Below are 21,802 nucleotides of genomic sequence, written 5' to 3'. Positions count from 1 at the left end.
CCGAGCCTGCGCTCTAGAGCCGAGAGCCACAACTACTGAGCCCGCGTGCCACAACTACTGAAGCCCATGTGCCTAGAGCCCATGCTCCTCAACAAGAGAAGCCACCGTGATGAGAAGCCTGCGCACCACAACGAAGAGTAGCCCCTGCTCGCCGCAACCAGAGAAAAGCCTGCACGCAGCAACGAAGACCCAATGCAGCCAAAAAATAAATAAATAAATTTATATTAAAAAAAAAGAAAAACAGTTCCTTCTTTAACATAAAATACCTCATTCTCACTGGGGAGTTTTTTTTAGTCTGACTGTTAAATTGTAAACTTTTAAAAGTCACGGATTTGGGCATGTAGGGAAGGAAATCATGATGCTGAAGGGAAAGTCAGTGCTGCTGCTAATGGACCAGGAAGGCCTTTCCTGGGTGAGAGTCAGTACTTCTATCTCTACTTCTATAACATTACCAGTGTTCCAGCACAGGCTGGCCTGAAAGCAGTCTGGGTCTCTACCTGCGATTTTCTTCTACCAGAGATAGATAATGACTAATGATCAAATATTTATTATGCTTTGAAGAAAGCTTTACAAACAGTAAGAAAAGAATTAAAATATTAATAAGCACTAAGATTCTTTATGTAAAGGCTATTGCACATGTCCTCGCCTGGTGATGAAACACGATACAGCCAAGTTATGAAATATTTTGTGTCTGGGTCTGGCCCAGGATGGGATGGATCACTCCCTCCCAACTTCCTCTTCCTCAACAGCAGTCCCAGCCACCTCTCTGAGTAGCACTGCTCTATTTCTTAGACTGAGCCAAGGAAAGAGAAGAAGAAAAAGTGGTGGCAGTCAACAGGATACAGCCCATTCACCAAGGTTTCTTGATGGACACTGTGTGTCATACTGGGTGTAAACTGTAGGTGGCACACCTTGGTGCTTCTCCTATCATCAGGACCCAGTTTATTACATATAGTAAAGGACCAGTCAGTGTTCTCCATGAGGCTCACCAAACCAGTAAGCCAAGGAAATGCAGCTGTGGAAGGTGGTCTCCAAAGAGGCAGCCGTCAATTCCCTCATTCCTATATGACTATGCCACTTCTCCCATCAAGAGGTGGTGTCCATTTCCCTTTACGTTGCATGTGGGTTGACCCTGTGACTTGCTCTGAACTACAAAATGTGGTAGAAGTGATGCTGAGTCAGCTCTGGCCCAGCCCACAAGAGGCCTGCAGCTTCCACTTTTGCTAAGCTACTTGAGTCCTAAGCTACCACCTCAGAATTCTTACTACCTTACAGTAGAGAGAGCCCAGCTAGCCCCCGGCCATTTAAGCCACCCCTGCGAAGGCACCACACGTGATGGAAGCTATCTTGGATGTTCCAATTCCAATTGAGCTCCCAGCTAAATAAATGCAGGTGTATGAGTGACCCCAGATGGCACTATGTGGAATGGAGATAAGCCATCCACACTGAGCGCTCCTGAACTTCTGACTCCCAGAAAAGTGAGCGCTAAAAAGTTGTGGTGGTTTTTTTTGGTTTGTTTGTTTTGTTTTTAAGCTACTGAGCTTTGAGGTAGTAGATCATACAGTACTAGATAACTGAAATCCCCTACTGAGAGTACAGACAGATTTTCCACTTACTTTATACTTCTTCCATTTCACTAAATGCCAAACAAGCATTTTCCATTATATGCTTTTCTTGGTTTTCTTTTCTCACCTTTCAAGTCTTCTTAGCTCTTCCCTTAAGAGGCTGTGCAGCTCCAGCTTTTCCAGAATAAGTTCACACTGATTCTGGTACTGCTCCAGAGGGTTATCAGGGAAGGATGTGTGGAGTGCATTCACACCTCCCAGCAGAGCACCTCCCTGAAAGGGTGAGAAAATGGAAAATACCAGGGACAGTCACCAGGCTAGCCCACAGACAGGAAGTACACACTAGGGGCCACTGATCCCAGATGGCTGAGACCAGCCCTCTACAGCCCCATCACGGTATCAGAATCAGCTGGGAGCCTTTTTCAAATTTCAGTGGTCCTCTCCCTCAATTCCTGGTGGCATGCATTGCTCTGGGAAGCCACACTGTCTCTAGTAGGACCATAAGCATCTCCCAGGCGTGTTGAGGAGAAAAAGGATTGAGACCCACTGCTTTGTACCAGTGGGTAAAGCAATGCTACTGATGCAGAGACTGTTTCTATGACAATTTTTCCCCCTTCTTTTAAATAGTTTCCTTTGGATATATTTCCAAGAATTACTAGGTCTAGAATATGATCATTTTTATAACTCCTGATAGGCTATAAACTGTCTTTTTTAAACAATGCTTGTAAGTAGGGTTCAAACATTAGGTACAAAATATCCTTACCTGCATGGAGGACTCCATTACCGACACCACTGTAATAGCATCTTCCAGAGTCACTGTGTCACGGAACATCAGGCGAGCATGAGCTAATAAGGTGCATTTGAAATTATGAAGAATTATTTTTATGAATTTTTGAGGTGATAAATGTAATACTCTCCTTGATCCCCCCTATTCCAAAACTGTATTTTATAAATGAGCTCCTAACAACAAATTTTACTAGAACAAGCACATAAGTCTAACTTCAACTAGCTTTAAGGTTGTTTCTCTAATAATGGGCCTAATCCTTCTGCACAGCCCATGGCAATTCTGTGTATTTACATAAAAAGGTACTCTGGGCTCCAGCAAAGAAAGGTGCTCTGTGGCATATATTTAATATTCAGTGACTTTTAATCCTTATTTTCTAATCTATTATAAATCATACAAAATTAAAATTAATATTCATTTCTCATCTCTGGTACATCTCTTTATCTGTGAGCTTTTCAAAACTGCCAAATTTGCAAGCCTGAATCTTGGGTATTTCTTGCCTTTATATTAGTTATAAATCCTTGAAAAAGTGAGGCACTTTTGTTTTATAGAACTTTTTGGTAAGCATATATTATATCATCATATGATACAGTCAGCTCATGTGAAAAAAATTTAGGATTGTTTAATAAGGGCTAAATGTAAAAGCCGGTCTTAGAAGAAAAAAAAAAAAAGTCTGGAGACGCATATTAGCTGCAAGTATGCATGTAAGTCTCATACCTTAGGGATGGGATAGAGCATGGCACTGTTAATTCAGCATTATTGTGTTAGTGGTGGGCTGTGAGTGGCAACTGGTGAGAAATAACCCAGGGTGCTATACAGGAAACATTTCCCAGTAAGGGAGTATTCCACCCCAAATGCTAACAGAAGCCATCGAGAAACAAAACATCCATAAATAAGACTGTCTAAATGAATGATGTCTTAAGTTATGGGAGGTTCTGAGATGTCACAAAGATTCCTCTTTCTGAACGACGCTTCGTTCCGCTCAACATCTATAATCCGTCCCCAGAAGAGTAGTTTCATAACTCCGGGTTTTTACTTTTTAAGCAACTATGAGCAAGCACCTCAGAGATCACCCTCCCTCATCTCTGAATTCACGGTGCCAAGCCCCATGCCTTGCTCACATTGGACACCCAATGAAAGTATTATCCTCTGAAGGAAATAAACCTTCTGCTAATCGTATCAAGCTTTCCAGCAGGCGGATGGTTGTCCGGGCAGCGTTCCGGGAATCACTCTGCCTCTGCATCTGGTAGTACCGGAGGAGGACTTGATTACCCTCATCAGACAGTGTGGGCTGCAGAGTCCTAATGAGGCAGAAGTAGGTTTTCATCTTTTCCATGCTCCAGAGCTTCTCTGATTTGCTTGGATAACCTGTATATATCAGGTATTGGGTCAGTAATTTCTAAGAACAGGCAAACATCTCATATTAAGGGTTTTGCTAAAGTTCTTGTACTCATTTTTAAAAAGATAACCTTCAGGTTTTGGGGCCATTGAAATCTAGATGTGTCTCTGCATATAGTTCTATAATAAACAGTCTTAGGCTCGAAGCTTAATAAAAGTAAGCTTCCTACAGAGGTTTAAATTATTCAGAATAATTCTGTTCTGCCATATACAGAAATAAATAGTACTTGGTAAATCTAAGTTTTTGACAGAAGTCCCACATTTAGAATTCTGTTTCATAAACTCAGTCCATTTTTTGTGTGTGCAAGAGGTGAACCACGTGGTAATTATATACCATAAGGTTGCCCCCGTTCACCACAAAGGACACGTTTACCAACTTTAATCTCATCAATGGCAAGCAGAGAAAGACCCTCTTCCTTCTGTTTGTTATTCTGGGCTCACTAACTGAGTCATCTCACTGCTATCTAAGCCTCTCTCTACTGCTCATTAGTTACAGTACCTTGGGTATTTATTTAATTTTCTTCAAGGAAAATTTCATTTGTTACGTCTACTTTTTGTCAATTTGAATGATTTGTTCGTCTCCACGTACCTTTGTTTTCTAAGATAAAGGCAGAAATTATACGATCCCAGTCTTCATTCTTGGTATCAAGCAAAACCAGGATCAGGTCGAATCGACTTAAGAGTGGGCTGCCAAGGGCAATGTTCACTGACACAGACTCATGGGGGTCGTACTGGCCTTTGGGGTTGGTTGCTGCGAGGATGGTGGTCCTTGTGTTCAGCTTGCACACGAGGCTACCAAAAGAGAAGGTACAATTCACTGACTGCTGAGATTCAAATGAAAAGCAAGATTAAACTTGTTAATAGAAAGGGACTGCTCTTGCACCTTGAAAATCTACAGTCATGTGAAAGAGAATGTGAATGATACAAACACCAAGTTCAAATGAAGGACATTTACATTAGCCTATCTTGAAGAGAAGTAAGTATTTAACAAACACTTCTTATGCCCTTAGTATGAGCAGACCCCTCTGCTAAGGGGTGTTAAGAGGTGTACAAAGTTAAACCATACGTGGATACTGCTCTTAGGGAGCCTGCAGCCCACTAGCTATGATGGTAAGACAAGGCAGAATATGGTAAGTTCTAGAAACATAAATTCCCCAGGGGAAATAAAGATGATGTGTATTCATCTATGTGGATGGAAGAGACACTCGGAGAAACATTACGAAGTAGTTTTTGAACTGGGCCTTTCATGACATTTGGACTTGTTCTGTGCGTTCACTTACTTTGTTTCGGTTTTCTAAAAGTGAAAGAAACAGGATGAAGGGAAAGGGAGGGAGGGAGGGATAAAAGAAGAAGAAATCAGGAAAAAGAAAGGTTGATCAGCATAGTTGTTTTTTTTTTTTTTTTTTTTTTTGTGGTATGAGGGCCTCTCACTGTTGTGGCCTCTCCCGTTGCGGAGCACAGGCTCCGGACGCGCAGGCCCAGCGGCCATGGCTCACGGGCCCAGCCGCTCCGCGGCATGTGGGATCCTCCCGGACCGGGGCACAAACCCGTGTCCCCTGCATCAGCAGACGGATTCTCAACCACTGTGCCACCAGGGAAGCCCCAGCGTAGTGTTTTTGAGGAGCAACAGTGAAGGGAAGGCTGCGGAGGAGGGCTGGTCAGACAGGGAAGGACCACGGACCGGACACATGGGAGAGACAAGGGCAGTGGCCTAGGAAGAGGCACTCAAGTCTTCAACAGAGCAGTGACAGGATAGATACGGAGGTGACATAGCCTAGATGTTGTTTTTAAACTTGTTTATGATGGGCAAGCCCTCAAAATAATATGGCACATTCACTGACAGTAACAAGTATAGCATTCTTTCTCTGTGAAGTTGTATGCTCTCTAGTGATGACTGTTTTCAGTTACAGCGGCATGTCTGCCTCTCAGTAGTCACAACCCTGGGACATCGGCAAACATGTGCTATGTCTGTTAATCCCTGATCTATTTCCAGTTGGCTCTAGCAATTACCTCATGCCTGAAGACTGAAAGAGTTTGAGAATTTTTATTTGTGGTAAATGTCACAAGAAGACACAGAAGAGAAAGACGAACAAGGCACTTTCACTGAAAACTAAATCCTCTTTTTAAAAAAATTATTGATAGGGAAAAATTTTGAACAGAGAGTCCATATCTTCACATTTATGTACCAAAATGACTTTGTAAAGGCAGCTGTTTAGAACTCAGATTCAAGTTTGCCATAAAACCAATGTAATAAATGGTCCCTAACTAATCCCACAAAAAGCACATTTAATCCAATACTGAAGCGAGGCTGTTTGCATTTATCATAAAAAAGGAATATTGCTGCAATACTGGCAATGAAACAAAATACAACTGCATATGAATTAATCTCTCAAAAATTATTTTCTGAGAGGTAAAATTGATTGTTCTTCCCCTCTCTGACCAAGAGCTATTTACAAGCCATTTCCTGTGTGCAAAGGACTGTACTGAGAATTGAGAAGCGTGTATAGCTGGTCCCGGCCTTCAGTTAGTTTACAATAGGACTGCTGGAGGATAAGGAGGCTCAACACAGCGCCTGCCAGACAGGACGTGTGCAACGGAAGCTGGCGGCGGCGTCAGCGTTAGTGTCCGCAAAGAGAGACTTCTGTGGAGATGCCTGGATACGTGTAAGACATAGAATCTTAACGATATCCGTGACGTGAGAAGGAAAATGAGTAAGCCAAGACAGAAAAAAGGTGGTGAGTTATTCCTGAGGTAACTGGGAAAAAATGAAAGGAGAAGCTTAGGGAAGGGGGCTAAGGAAGATTTATACGTGAAGAAAACAGGTTTCCTGTGGGGCAGCTTGTGGAAATTCAAGCAATGAAGGTAGAGCGGTGGGCAGGAGAAGAGGAGACTGTGTGGGGTAGTAAGTCAGGCAGCTGACAGTAGCAGAGAGGAAGATGGGGACGGCGTCAGAAGGGACAGAGTGGCCTCCGTCACTTGAAAGAGGGGAAGACAGCGTATAAACCTGGTGGCTGCAGACCTGTGTACAAACATGACTGCATGACAAACTGAATGGGGCTGTAGCAAACAAAGATACTCACACAGTCTAAGTACTGTGTGCACAGTAATGCTTCGCTAAATACTACTGAATGAGGAACTCATGAATTAGGGGAAGGTAAGGGTCATTTTCCCAATCCAATACAAGCTCTACCTTCCTCAGTAATAAGAAGATAACTACCATATTTGTAATACCAAGCACTGTGTTAGGCTTTATGTATACATATTACCCCTAATCTTCACAACAACCTGAAAGGTAGATATTACTATCACCAACTTGGAAATAAAGAAACTAGAAGTCCCAAGATGTTAATAACTTCCCCAAGGTTACGTGGAGAGCCACAGAGCTGTGATTCAAACCCAGATCTGCTTAACTCCAAAACCAATGCTCTTTCATCTCCAGACTGCCACCCTGGTGGTGTCACATTTTAAACACTTCCTGTGGTCTTGAAGATTCTGCCTCATGTTTTAGGTATTCATTTCCTTGCCTTATTTTTTTCCTACTTAATTTGATCCCCCTTGAGGGCCTGTGACTTACTGTATAATGCTCACACTGTCACATACTAGATGCTCAATAAACATGTACTGAATAAGTGATAAAAAAATTAATCTTTACTTTACTTAGTACAGTATTTCTAAAAATTCAGAGTCATTTTATACCAACAGGCTTCATCAGTCATAAAATAATCACGCTAATATATTTTGTTTTCTGCATTAACTTCAAGGAGTGAAAACATTCCAGTTTCTGAAAAAGCTATTTTTCCATTTTTAATCCACATGTTTAAAACTTCCTACATACATGGGAGCACTTCTTCTAAACATCGTAAAGTTAAGTTACATAAATTATTTTTACCATGACAGGCCCTCCGGACAGTGTCCTTATTTTTGTGACGGTCCGCCATTACTCTCGTTACATCTTTACCGGTGATCCCCATCTTTGCTCATGGGTTTAATCACTACCTATAGGATGGCACTTCCAAATTTAGCTCTAGCCTGTGGCAGTGGCTGCTCTGTGTTCACCAAACCTTGTTTTCCTTTCTCCCTGGGGACAGAGCAAGACTAAATTTCCCATCCTCCTTCCCAGTTAAGGAGAGCTGTAATAGCAAGTCTTGCCGATGGAGTGGGGGTAGGAGAACATATGCTACTTCCAGGTCAGGCTCCTAAAAGCCTTCCTGTGCAACCCTCCCCGCTTCTCTCTCTCTTTGCTGGTACAGATGAGGATAAGGCCCTGGAGTCAGACAGCCACCTGAGGGACTATGGAGCACAGCGCCTCACCCTCCACCCACATCAGACTGTGACTCAAGCAAGAAAAACTCCCTCTGGCAAAACACTGCAGGAAGAGATGAGCACAGGAGAGAAGTGACCACTTTTTAAGGAGTAATGAAAGAGAATAGACAGCTCAGGAAGTTGAGGCTTTGAAGGGCTGGAAAAGACAGTTGCCTCTAGACCCCAGAAAGTAAGGGGAAAGACTGAAACAGGCTTTGATCAACAAAGGCCCAGTCAATTTTCTCAGTAGTATAAAGTGACCCAGATTAAGAGTGAAGCCTTCAGCTTAGATGGCCTTAGGGTAGCCACCATTAAGTTGAAGAAAAATGGAACGAAGGCCCACCCGTGTTCACAGCAGCTATCCACAATAGCCAAGAGGAGGAAGCAATACAAGTGTCCATGGATGAATAAATGGATAAACAACACACACACTCACACAATGAAATGTTATTCAGCCTGAAAGAAAGGAAATCCCGCCGCAAAATACAACATGGATGAACTTTGAGAACATTGTGGTAAGTGAATTAAGTCAGTCACAAAAGACAAATACTATATGATACCACTTATATGGGGTTTCTAGAGTAGTCACATTCATAGAAACAGAAAGTAAAATGGTGGTTGCCAGGGACTGGGGAGAGGGGAAAATGGGGAGTTGTTGTTTAATGGGTGTGGAGTTTCAGTTTTGCAAGATGAAGAGTTCTGAAGACTGGTTACATAACAATGTGAATGTACTTAACACTACTGAACTGTATACTTAGAAATAATTAGGATGGTAAATTTTATGTTTTTTTTTTTAACCACAATTTTAAAAAATGGAATGGAGAGCGTTATGGACTGAATGTTTGTGTCCCCCCAAAATTCCTATTTTGAAGCCCTGACACCCAAAGTGCTGATATTATGAGTTGGGGAGCTTAGGAAGGTAAGCAGGTTTAGATGGGGTTATGAGTGTACAGCCCTCATAATGGGATTCACATCCTGAAAGAAGAGGATGAGGGACAAGAGCTCTCTCTTCCGGCTCGCACATGGAGGGGAGGCCATGTGGGCCACAGCAAGGATGCAGCTGTTTAAGAGCAAGGAAGTGGGTCCTCACTAGGAATCGAATCTGCTAGCACCTTGACCTTGGACTCCCCAGCCTCTGGAACTATGAGAAATAAATGCCTGTTGTTTAAGCCAATCAGTCTATAGTACTTTGTTATAGCAGCCCAAGGCAAGGAAGAAAAAACCCCCAAAACCCAACAAACTGAGCTTGAGAAATATGTCAAGAAAGGAATTCTGGATACTGGCATATGCAACTGACTAGAAGCAAAGGGATCAGAGACCTAAATGACTACGGGATCTGCACTGCCAAAGAAACCACAAACTCAGTCTGAAGAGGCCTTTGTTGTGATGGAATAAAATTCATACTTTATGGCAAGACAAGAAAATTTAAACATAAAATTCTTCTCTGCCTATTTGGGCCTCCTCCCTCCCCTTTAGTGTGTATTGTGTACCTGCATTAACCAGACTTCTTTAGGAGATAACCTTCCTTCTTAATCTTGTAAGGGGCCACAATGACCCATGACCCACAACTCACTTTGTATGTGTAGATCTGGATTGTGTAAACTGTCAATAATACATCATTTGACATATAACCCTTCACGTCAAAAACTTACATAACTGTGCTTTGACCTCAGAACAGTCCTCAGAGCTTCCTGAAAGACTGTCACCCAGGTTATAATCTCAGGTTGGCTCAAATAAAATTTTCCATTTCTTTCTTAGATCGACTATTGATTAATTTTTTTCATTGACAATTGCTTTCAAGTTGTAAAAACAACCTTTTGCACATATGACACCAAAAGCACGAGTAAAAAAAAAGACAAAATAGGTAAAATGAACTGCATCAAAATTTGAAACTTTTATGCTTCAAAGGATGCCATCAAGGAGGTGAAAAAACCCACACACAGAATGGAAGAAATTATTATTTGCACATCATATGTCTGATAAAGGACTTATATTCAGAACATACAAAGAACTCTTAGAACTCAACAATAAAATGATAAATAACCCAGTTAAAAATGGGCAAAGGATTGGAATAGACATTTCTCCAAAGAAGATATACAAATGGCTAATAAACGTATGAAAAGATGCTCAATGTCTTTAGTCATTAGGAAAATGCAAATCAAAACCTCAGTGAGGAAACCATAAACAAAATAGAAAAGACAACCTACAGAATCAGAGGAAATATTTGCAAACAATGCTACTGACAAGGGATTAATTTCCAAAGCACACAAACAGTTCATATAGCTCAATATCAAAAAAACCAAACAACCCAATCAAAAAATGGGCAGAAGACCTAAACAGACATTTCTCCAAAGAAGACATACAGATGGCCAACAGGCACATGAAAAAAGGCTCAACACTGCTAATTATGAGAAAAATGCAAATCAAAACTACAAGGAGGTATCACCTCACTCTGGTCAGACTGGCCATCTTCAAAAAGTCTACAAATAATAAATGCTAGAGAGGTTGTAGAGAAAAAGGAACCCTCCTACACTGTTGGTAGGAATGTAAAATGGTACAGCCACCATGGAGAACAGTGTGGAGGTTTTTTAAAAAACTAAAAATAGAGTTACCATGTGATCCAGCAATCCCACTCCTGGGCATATATCTGGAGAAGACTATAATTTGAAAAGATACATGCACCCCAATGTTCATGGCAGCACTATTTACAATAGCTAAGACACAGAAACAACCTAAATGTCCATCGACTGATGAATGGAAAAAGGAGATGTGGTATATTTATACAATGGAACATTACTCAGCTGTAAGAAGAAAGACATAATGCCATCTTCAGCAACATGGATAGACCTAGAGATTATCATACTAAGTGAAGTAAGCCAGACAGAGAAAGACAAACATATAATATTGCTTATATGTGGAATCTGAAAAAAAATAAGATACAAATGAACTTATTTAAACAACAGAAATAGATCCACAGACATAGAAAACAAACTTATGGTTACCAAAGGGGAAAGAGGGGGTAGGAGGAATAAATTAGGAGTTTGGGATTAACATATCCACACTACTGTATATAAAATAGATAACCAACAAGGACCTACTGTATATAGCACAGGGAACTATACTCAATATTCTGTAATAACCTATAAGGGAAAAGAATCTGAAAAAAAAATATATATATAGATATATAGATATATAACAGTATATATATCTGGATCACTGTTAATCAACTACACTTTAGTTAAAAAACAACACAGTGAGATACGACGTTAGATACACTAGTACCGTTATCATCACAAAGACAAGAACAAGTGTTAGCAAGAACGTAGAGAAATTGGACCCTTCATACATTGCCCGAGAGATTGTAAAATGGTATAGTGGCTTTGGAAAACAGTTTAGCAGTTCCTCAGAAAGTTAAATATGGAGTTACCATTTGACCCAGCAATCTGCTCCTACGTATATACTCAAGAGTAATGAAAACATATGTCCCCACAAAAACTTGTACTTGAATCTTCTTAGTAGCATTATTCATAATAGCCCAAAATTGGAAACAGCCTAAATTTTTATCAACTGATGAATGGATAAACAAAATGTGGTATATTCATATAAAGTAAGACTATTCAGCCATATAAAGAAACAAACTATTGATACATGCAACAACCCGGATGAACCTTAAAAACAAGTGAAAGTTGCCAGACACAAAAAGTCACATCTTATATGATTCGATTTATATGAAATGTCCAGAACAGGCAAATCCACAGAGATAGAAAGTAGATTAGTATTTGCCAAGGACCTGGGAGAGACGGAAAATGGGGGAGTGAGAGCTACAGGATATGGGATTTCTCTTTGGGGTGATTAAAATGCTCAGGAACCAATGGTAATAGCTGCACAACTCTATGAATACGCTAAAAACCACAGAATTGTATACTTCAGAAGGGTGGACTTTATGTAGTATGTGAATTATACCTCAAAGCTGTTAAGGGAAAAAGTCAGAGGAAAGGATAAAATAAAATGGTGCATTTGTAAAAAACAAACAAACAAAAATAACAATCTTGGTCCCCTAAGCTTGCTCCAGGAGGATGCAGGCTGGGAAGTTCAGGCGCCACCTTCAGATGTGGCCAAGGAGGATAACGGACAAGAAGAACCCTTTGTGTGCTGAGCTGAGCCAGGGGCCAGAGAACAGTGCGAAAGGAGTTATCTTCGAATTAGAACCAGGGTTTAATCACAAAACCTCCCTTAATAATGCCCGCTCAGCAGGACCCCAGAATTTCTACAGTCCAGTGCCTGCCATGTATTTTCCATTCTCCCCCTTTCTAAGTAGAGGCTGTCACTGTGATCAACCAGTCTGGTCCACCGTGGTATATACTGTGTGGGGTGGGAACATACTTGTCTTTCTCAGTTCGACAGTGCATTGCTGGGTTCCGTCGAAAGCTGACTTCTGAGACAAGGATTTAGGAACAGGGAGTTTATTTGGGAGGCAACCCTAGGAGTGGGGAAAGTCAGACCAGAAAAAGAGAGAAGCCAGTGAAGAGTACAATGAGGAGCAAGTTATGACGGCAGGAAATTGGGGCTCAGTCCCGCCAGGGAACCTCGAGGAACGTACATTAGAATTGTGCCACCCAGGGACAGGGAAGCAAAGATTACTGACTGACGATCCCTCAGTAGTTGAGGGTTACTTCTTAGGTTGTGTTAAGCCACGGTTTGCTACAGTGCTTAGTGTAGCCTGACCTGACTAATATATAGCACATCTCTCTACTGAGCTCCAGATCTGCTGGCTATGACAACAACCATCCCAGTGTTCAAGTGATCTCCTCCTAACCTAAAGAATCAGGCCAGAAAACAGCCTGGATGCAACATTCACATATCAGTTTCCGGATTACCCAACTTTTCTAGATTAATAGGGCCTCGATTTAAAAATAAAAATGTTTAGCACTCCCCAAAAATGGGAGGAAAAACCCCACAGAACTATACAAAACAAAAACATAATAATGATATTCTCACAATCCATTACATTCTTTTTGGCAACCTTAAACGCTGAGGTACACACACCCTCCCCTGCTTTCTAACAAGTTACCTTTCACATCTAGATTGACCCAATGAGGGGTAACAAGAGATGCACAGGCAATGGGAATAGGAAAGAGGAAAGGGGTGAAAGTACTGCTCGTATGTATCGTCTAGAAAGAACAGGACACTCTCCGAGTACCTGATTTGCACTTAGATTGTCACATCTTGGTGGCATGCTTGGATGCCTCTAAGGAACACTTCTCAATCTGTTCCCTCCTCTCCCTGTTTCCCCCTCTTAACCTGAGGCTGGTCTGTGAAGGATGCTACCAGAGAAGCAGCTTTTCAAGATCCTGGAAGGAGGAGGCAAGCTGGGTGCCAGGTGTGGAGGCATCTTACCCTGGAGCCATGCTTCCCAAGCCTGGCTTGTCGATGAGAACCCAGGTGGGTTTTAACAATACACATTCCCAGGTCCCACCTCCGAGATTCTGACTGGTAGGCCTGGTGTGGGCTAGAAAACTGAAGATCAGCCCAGTGGGGACTGGTGCTGTGACTCTTCCATGGCTATTAGAATCAAGGTGTACAATAAATGTTTACTTGTCTGTCTCGCTACAAGGTTGTCAGCATCTTGAGAACAAAGGCCTTGTCTTTTCATCTTTGTGGTGTTAGTAGCTAGCAGAGACCATGATGCTGCTGAGTGTTCAAGACATGTTTACGGAGCAAGACAAGAAATTGCCATCTTGCTGTTTTTAAATTTTAGACTGTACTTCTACCTAGGCATATAAGTATAATTTAGTAGCAGCAAATATATAATTGCAATGTCAGATTTTCTCCTAAAATGTGTCCTCAGCAAATAGTGAGGGTATCCTCTATTATTTAAGAATCTGATACCCTGCCTTTGATGAGAAGCTATCCTAGTTAAGATTGAAAACAACCTGGAAAATATATGAAACATTATCTTTCCCAAATCAGTATTTAGTTTAGCATTCTACAGCCTTAAAGATCATCACCACATAAAGCTCTCTCAAATGACTTCACACAGTCATGTGGCATTGTGCTGCCATTTGCCAGTTGCAGGGACTGATTTGCACAGCTTAAACAGGTACATTCAAATACTGATACCCCCCTTTAAGCTTATACTGCATCCTTTCCTTCTTGGTTTCTTCTTCTATTTCATTAAGCAGCCAGGACAAATGTAAAGTGTTAAACTCCCAAACTTTAAAAATGTTTTCAGATTTAAGTAACATAAGCAGAGAACAATAAAACTATTGGTCTTTTCAAACAAATATGGATTCAATAAGACCTATATTTTGGTACTAACACTGTAAGTTACATTTTAGTAGACTGTAGACATCCGTAGTAGACATCCTGAGTGTTTTAGCTTTTTTTTCTATTCTGACTGCCCATAACAAGCTTTTACACCACAGAAATCATATTGACTGATTCTCTCCCAGCCCCTTGTGCATTTGAATGGTGAGTATATGGCTTATGATATGCCCTCGCAGGTATATGCTCACCACACGGATAAACTTTAACCTCAACTTAAAAAACAGTTTGTGGAACTGGCACAGTTACATGAAACAATTAAGTGTGTGGGTCTTATTTTTTAAAAGAATTCTCTACTTATATGTAATGTATATAAAGTCACACACACATACACACACACACACACCCCTCTCTGCGAGATTCCCTGCAGCCTTGGCGGCCAGCCATTCTGATCCAGCAGTTCACATTGATACCCTAAAGGGAGATTATAATTCAAACAAAAATTCCTTCACAAGTCAATCAGACTTTAGTCACTTGAGACATGAGAGAGACAACGAGACAGAGAAAACAAAAGCATACATATCAAAGAGTTCCTAAAAATGATGCTGCAAGGTATCAAACATCTCAAAGACAATCTTGACATGGTCCTAGAGAATGGGCCCAGAACATCTGGATGATGATGGCTCATTGAAGGACTCCTATTCTAGGGGACAAAAGCCAAAGGAAGAAAAGTCTGAACTGGGGAGTGATGAGTAGGTAAGGTGTTTCAAGAGGAAAATTCAGAGTATCCTTATTTTATTTTAGTTGAATACATGATTAAGTATTCCCTTTTCATACTTAACCCTTCTAACCTGCTTACTAATGAACAACCTGACATGCTTTATGTATCTAGAGACATTTTCTGAAAGAGTTCTGCATTTGGCAATTAACTGTATACTTGCCACTAGGAAGGTTAACAGGCTTCTAATTAGGGGGAGTGAACTTAAGATTCTGAAAACTGTTGGCCACAAAATTAGATGAGCAACTGCTTGAAGCAGATCCAACTTTTTCTTAAATTATAGAGTGACCCAGAGTAAGTGCTATGAAAAATGAACACATGAGCTAAGTGGAACCTGGAGAGTGTTTTCTTTGGTTCCCACCACCAAGGAGATGATAGATGGACAGTGGTAACTGAGGGCACACTTAACTGCCAGCCCAAGAGCAAAACCAACATGTACCATATTCTTGCACTTTTCTGTAAGTGGTATTACAGCTATTACAGTGACGTCAAAATAAAAGTTAAAAAAAAACGTAAAAGGACAACTTGAATGGAGGAATAAAGATCACGTAAGCTATGGGAGCTATGATCTGGGGAGAAATTGTAAGAACTTCTACAAACTACAGAGCTTGACCAAGAGTTTACAACTCACTAGGTACATGTGACTAAGTACTGTCTTTTAAAACCCTGCCATCCTTTTTGTCCATCTCTTTGAAATCCACTGAGCTCGAGACTTTTCTCATGAAGAGCTACCTCCTATTTAGATTGATTGACAGGGTACTCTGTCTGTGTAAACAAACTATTGTTTCCCAGCGCCGACAAATCTACTAGTAATTACAACTGACATATGACTTGTTCTTTGGTATATTTCTTAAGTGATTCTTTGTCCTCATTATAGTCCTGGACAGGCCAACCACTGGAATGCCCACCAAGCACATAACTCCACAATCCCTCGTACGTAAACTGCCGTACGTGGACGACTGGCTGGGCCTGATATTGGAACCTGACCCAAGACCAGTCAGCCCATAAACTGGCCAGAGGTCTCTGAGCTGCTCTTGCTAACTGGGCCTCTCTTGAGGGTATCTGACATGGACACAAGAGGGAGAGCTGAACTACTAAAGAGAGGTGAACAAACCTAAAAGACACACAAACACACAGATAAATCAAAGACAGAGAAAATATGTGAGTCACAACAATGGGAGAGCAGGTCTGACAATGAATGTACTTCTGATGCTAAGGTGGCAATGAGATAATATAGCTGCTATTTTATATCTACAAACTCCCATCCCCCAAGTTATGTTCCAGTCACACCAAAATGCAGCTTTTACTCTCCCACATACCCTAGCAGGCCTGGCTTAAGGTCTATTTCAGGTAACTTGAGCTAGTCTCATTATAACTTTAGAAAACCTTTACAGTTATCATCCACCTTGTAGCATTCACTATTTCATCCTGGAGCAGAACCATGTTTTGGCTGACAGCTCAGGGATCCTAGACAAATGCAGGAACCTGATGATGATGATGATAATGGCCCATATTCACTTATAACAATTTCAAAATCCAAAAAGCTCTTAAAAAAGGCAAGGTTTTCATAGGTAATCTGGCAGCAAACTCCGACCTAAATTGATGTGAGTCTTTATCCCATTTAGTGTGAAGTATTATAAGTTTCATTAAATAATTATTAAAGCGTTTGAATACAGAGTGCTGTCTCAGACACTGCTAGTGGGTTTCATAATACATGACACATGCATTGTAGTACTTTCTTAAAATTGAAACAGAAAATCTGAATTCCAACATGCATTTGGGCCCCAAGAGTTTCTGAAAGGAATTATAGACCTATAATAGTTAACACTTAAATGGCATTTATTATGTGCCGGGTTCTATCCTAAGCACTTTACTGGATTAACTCATTTAATTTTCACAACAGCCGTATGAAACAGAATAATTCTCACCATCGTACCACGAGGAAGCCAAGGCACAGAGGAGTCGCGTAATATGCCTGGCTAGTAGGAAGTGGAGATGGAACCTCAACCCAGCCAGACTAGCTCGGGGACTCTTGCTCTTCATCATTATGATAATTCTTTCAATACCCAATACATTCTTGTGGTCATTTAAAAAAGGTAGAGCTCTTGATGCAGTTTCCTGAACTTGTTCCATGTCTAGCACAGATCATGTTTCATATTTCATGATATAATGTGAAACCGTATTTTATGTATGTACATATTCTGCAATAAGCCAGCCAGCAGCTGAATTCGTTCATCATGGCTGAGTTTGTGGGCCAGCCCATAATTTGCAGCATCTCATAGGTGGCACCTTAAAGGTTATCCATTTACTCATTAGATGCTTGAATTCCTTATACAATTTTTTCCTAGATGAACTTGAAGACCTCTAAACCCTATAGGCAGTCTACTTATCTCTAGGCAGCTCTAGCCACTAAGAAGTCTTGCTTGTACTGATTCTAAATGTGCTTCCCTGAACCTTCAATCCATTGATTCTAAAGAATATAGAACAAGTCTAATTCCATATCTATATTTGAGCCCTTCAAAATGATTGCAGATAACAATCTGTCTAATTACTTTTTCTGGAAATGGTTCAAGGAAAACACAGGCAATGTTTTAAAAATATACAGCAAAAGTTGGTGTTATTTAAACAACAAGAAAGAATAGCTTAAAAAACAAAATGTTGATGTCCAGGCTTCCATAGGATAATGGCAGCTGCTTATATCCAAATCTCTCAACACATGGTCCAGAGACCTTAGGGATAAACAAGAAGAGCAAATAAACCTGTAAAACAAAACTGAAAGCTAGCCAAGAGAGAGACAGAATACTACAAACTTCAATTTCCATGTAAACAGACATTAGCAACCAGCAAAGCTAATCTAGAGCCCATATTGGAACAGGAAGATGGATGAAGACTGAGTGAAGAGGAGGAGAGGGCAATGGGTTCCTCATGATGGAGGAACACAGATAAAACCACCCTTACAAGGAGGGAATCCCACACGGAGCAGGGAAATATTGAGAACAGCCTTGAGACCTCATCAAAGCAGTGACTACTGGGCAATAGAAAGAGGATCCTGAAAGTTCCTGGGACCAGAGGTGGCAGGCTTGGGAAGGGTCCTGGAGTGGATGGAGGTGACTTACAAGGGGCAAGGGTCCCTCGGAGTGTTGGCAATCAGGAGAAGGAGGCAAGTAGTATATTAAAGATCCACAGCACAAATGAGAAACACAAAATCAGAACACATCACCTGCCCCCCTTAAACCTTAGGAAAAAACTCTATTAAGTAAAATGCACTGAGCTGAGATTACTCTGAACTAAAAACTAGTACACCATCCAAATCTCTGACCACTACCTTAATAGAATAACTACTACTGATTAAGGAAAAGATAAGACATTTCAGAATGAATGGAAATAATATGCATTATTAGTACAAAACTACCACAAGAATCAAAATACCTTAGTTGACAAAACCCCCACCCCACCTCCCCCTAAAAAAGCCCACAAAGCAGAAGAAATCTGTATTTAATATGCTCACTTAAATATTCTTAAACAAACATTTGTATGTATGAAGAACCATTCCAAATCAGAATTCAAAAACTCAGAACAGAAAAGTATAAAAAAGAGGAAGATGAACATCCAGAGATGACACAGGGAAGAAAATGGGGGAAGGGAGGGAGACAAAATAATTTCAGAACTGAACATTTAAATCTGGGCACCCAAAGAGAGGACAGACAGGAATGAAAATATAATAAAGGGTACTAAGGGGAGGAATAAAAATGCCAAGAGAATAAAAACAAAACACAAAAGAGCTAAAAAGTCTCAGAAAAAAATTGGTTGCTATAGAATCTAGGCAAAGAAGACCTAACGTACATGTAATTGGAATTTCTGAAAAATAAAAACAAAACAAAGAACAGAATATGTGAAACTATAATTCAAGAAACATTTCCAGAGAGAAATGGAGTCTTCTATTGATACATTTCAAAGAGCTCACTAACATCTAAAAAAAATGACCAAGGATAATCAACTAAGATATAGCCTAATAAAAGTATTACACTTAAACCACAAAGAGAAAAATGCTTCTGGGCCTTCAGGCAAGAAAATCAAATCACCTACAAAGCAAAGGATATCAGGATGGCATTAGATTTGTCAACAGCAACATGCAAAGCAAGATGACAGGAAAGAAAGTATAAGGCTAGGTCTTTATATCCAGTCACGCTGTTCTTCAAGTATCAAAGCTATGAAAAATATTAATAGCTTTAAACCTGCACAAACTCAGTACAGTATTCAGGAACCCCTCCCAAGGAATCTGTTAGAGGAGACCTTCATTCAACCAAGAGATGACAGTGATACTCTGGCAAAAGGATTGATGGTGAGCCCTGAATATATTTAATTTTAGGTCTAAGACCAAAACCAAGGAAGGTATAAAAGTAGAAGAAGAGTATATAAATATAAGTGTTATTTGTCCTGACAAAGTATAAATAATATAACAATTTTTTTAATAGTAAAGAGAAGGGAGAAAAGGGGAAGTAGCATATGCTCATTGGTTACCAAAAGGGTAATGAAGTACAGTCAAAGGATATTATTTAAAGCTCCCAAGGGAAGATAAAGGGGGCTGCAGGTATTATAAAAGGTATTTATAGGGCTTCCCTGGTGGTGCAGTGGTTGAGAGTCCGCCTGCCGATGCAGGGGACACGGGTTCGTGCCCGGGTCCGGGAGGATCCCACGTGCCGTGGAGCGGCTGGGCCCGTGAGCCATGGCCGCTGGGCCTGCGCGTCTGGAGCCTGTGCTCCGCAATGGGAGAGGCCACAGCAGTGAGAGGCCCACATACCGAAAAAAAAAAAAAAAGGTATTTATAGGTAAGCCCCAGAACAGGTGTCGTCAAACTACAGCCAGCGGGTCAAATCCAGCTCACTACCTATTTTTAAAGTAAAGCTTCACTGGGCAACAGCTACACCTATTCTTTTACATATTGTCTATGGCTTCTTTATTCTGTCCACATCATAGACATATTGATGCAGTCATATTGTCTACATTAGCAGAGGTGAGTAGTTGCAACAGAGACTATATAGCCCACAAAAGCCTAAAATATTTACTATCCAGACCTTTATACAAAAAATTTGCCAACTCCTAATGTATAACAAGAATGCAAACCTTCCTAAATGCCAAACAAATAGAAAAAGAAACGAAGTTTTTAAAAAAATGAAACACTTGACACCAAGCATATTGGTAATACCAATAAATGTAAATGTGCTTAACTCACATTAAAAGAAAAAGATTTTCAGGTTACTTGTAAGACAAAGCAAAGTAAAATAAAACCAACTTTATGCTGTATACAAGAGAACAAATTGCAATCAAAAGGCTGAACATAAAGGAAGAGGCAGATATATCAGGCAAATGTAAATAATATGAAATCAGGAGTTGTAATTTTGATACCAGGCAAGGTAAAATTCAGGCCACACAGCATTAACACAAACTGCAAATGCTAAAGCCACAGCAACTACCTTGATAAAGCAGAAACTTTATGCAAAGTTTCTGATGTGAGAAATGCAAAGAGAAAACAACAGACACACAATAATAATACTTTAACAAACCACTTTCAGCCTAAGACACATCAAACAGACAAAAGGTAAATAAAGATATAAAAGACCTCATAACGTATAGTTTATAGGTGTGTGTGTGTTTGTGTGTGTGTGTGTATCACATCCTGATTATAAAGAATATAACTTCTCAAACAAAGATGGGCCAGTCATGAAATTGTTCTAACATGAGGCCACAAAGAAAAAAAACTCATGAAGTTCCTTAAAGTAGAAATAATACAAACAACATTCTCTGACCACAATGCAATAAAACCAGAAATGAATAGCACCATTGAAAAACAAATAATTTTCAAAAGGTCCTTCTACCTGGAGGTTAAAAAACTCTTTAAAACAAACCTTGAGAAAAAGGGGATGTACAAACCAAAACTGCAGAATTTATAAAAAACATATAAAAAATGATAATGAGGACACTACATATAATAATTACAGGATACCATTAAAACAGTGCCAAAGAGCATACATATTATGCTGTCTTTTGCATAAGAAAGAGGGGAGGTGCACATGCACGTGTGCACAAACACCCACACGCGTGTTTTTGATTATTTTTGCTAAAACAAAGAACATAGGAAGGATAAATCAGAAACCAAGGTTTATGAAAGGGATAGGAGAAAACAGAATGGAAGGTGAAGGGATATGAGTGTAACTTCCTTGGTATAATAGTTTTGACTTTTGAAATATGTTTTACAAATTCAGAAAACAAAATTAATCAAAAGGCAAACTCTAAAAGTGTACACAAACATAGGTTTAAAGACCTGTTTCCTAACTGTATACCAAATCAGTAATATGACCACACAAAGAAAAGAATTAATTCAAATAACTTTTGAACATGCACTCTGACCATATATAACCTTAGTGGAATATACTCTAAACCCAAAAAGAACTGCAAAGAAGGCTTAAATATTACTTAGTTTCTTTGTGGTTGTTGTTATAGGCAATGGTGTTGGGGTAATAATTCTGAAACTATTTTGGAGAATCAACTGAGTTCATAAACACAAGGAGTCCCTGTGAACACCTTCATATACAAATGAAGTAAGTAAGTTTGGAGAGTCATTAAGTATCTTCTCACCCTCACTTTCCTATTGGCTAGAAAACTCTTTTGAAAAGTACGTAAATGGTTGTACAACAATGTGAATGGGTTATA

General features: G+C 40.2%; 1 protein-coding gene across 4 annotated transcripts in view; it reads right to left on the bottom strand.

Annotated features, from left to right (window-relative positions):
• The window catches only part of LOC309810975 (DNA helicase MCM9-like), a 133,250-nt gene that overhangs the window by 56,188 nt on the left and 55,260 nt on the right, over window positions 1-21,802 (bottom strand). For all 4 annotated transcript variants that reach the window (XR_014295086.1, XM_082633385.1, XM_082633387.1 and 1 more), the window contains 4 exons: window positions 4,337-4,539; window positions 3,514-3,717; window positions 2,329-2,411; window positions 1,693-1,838 (listed from right to left, as the gene is read on the bottom strand). Coding sequence is in view for 3 of the 4 variants with exons in the window: in XM_082633385.1 (XP_082489511.1) it covers window positions 1,693-1,838; window positions 2,329-2,411; window positions 3,514-3,717; window positions 4,337-4,539 (636 nt within the window). In the remaining variant the exon portion in view is untranslated. The remainder of the gene's footprint in view (window positions 1-1,692; window positions 1,839-2,328; window positions 2,412-3,513; window positions 3,718-4,336; window positions 4,540-21,802) is intronic.

This window comes from Mesoplodon mirus (assembly GCF_964341445.2).
Source record: "Mesoplodon mirus genome assembly, chromosome: 10".
Classification (NCBI taxonomy): domain Eukaryota; kingdom Metazoa; phylum Chordata; class Mammalia; order Artiodactyla; family Ziphiidae; genus Mesoplodon; species Mesoplodon mirus.
The sequence above is the reverse complement of the archived record's forward strand: the minus strand, read 5'-3'. Positions and strand labels throughout refer to the sequence as shown.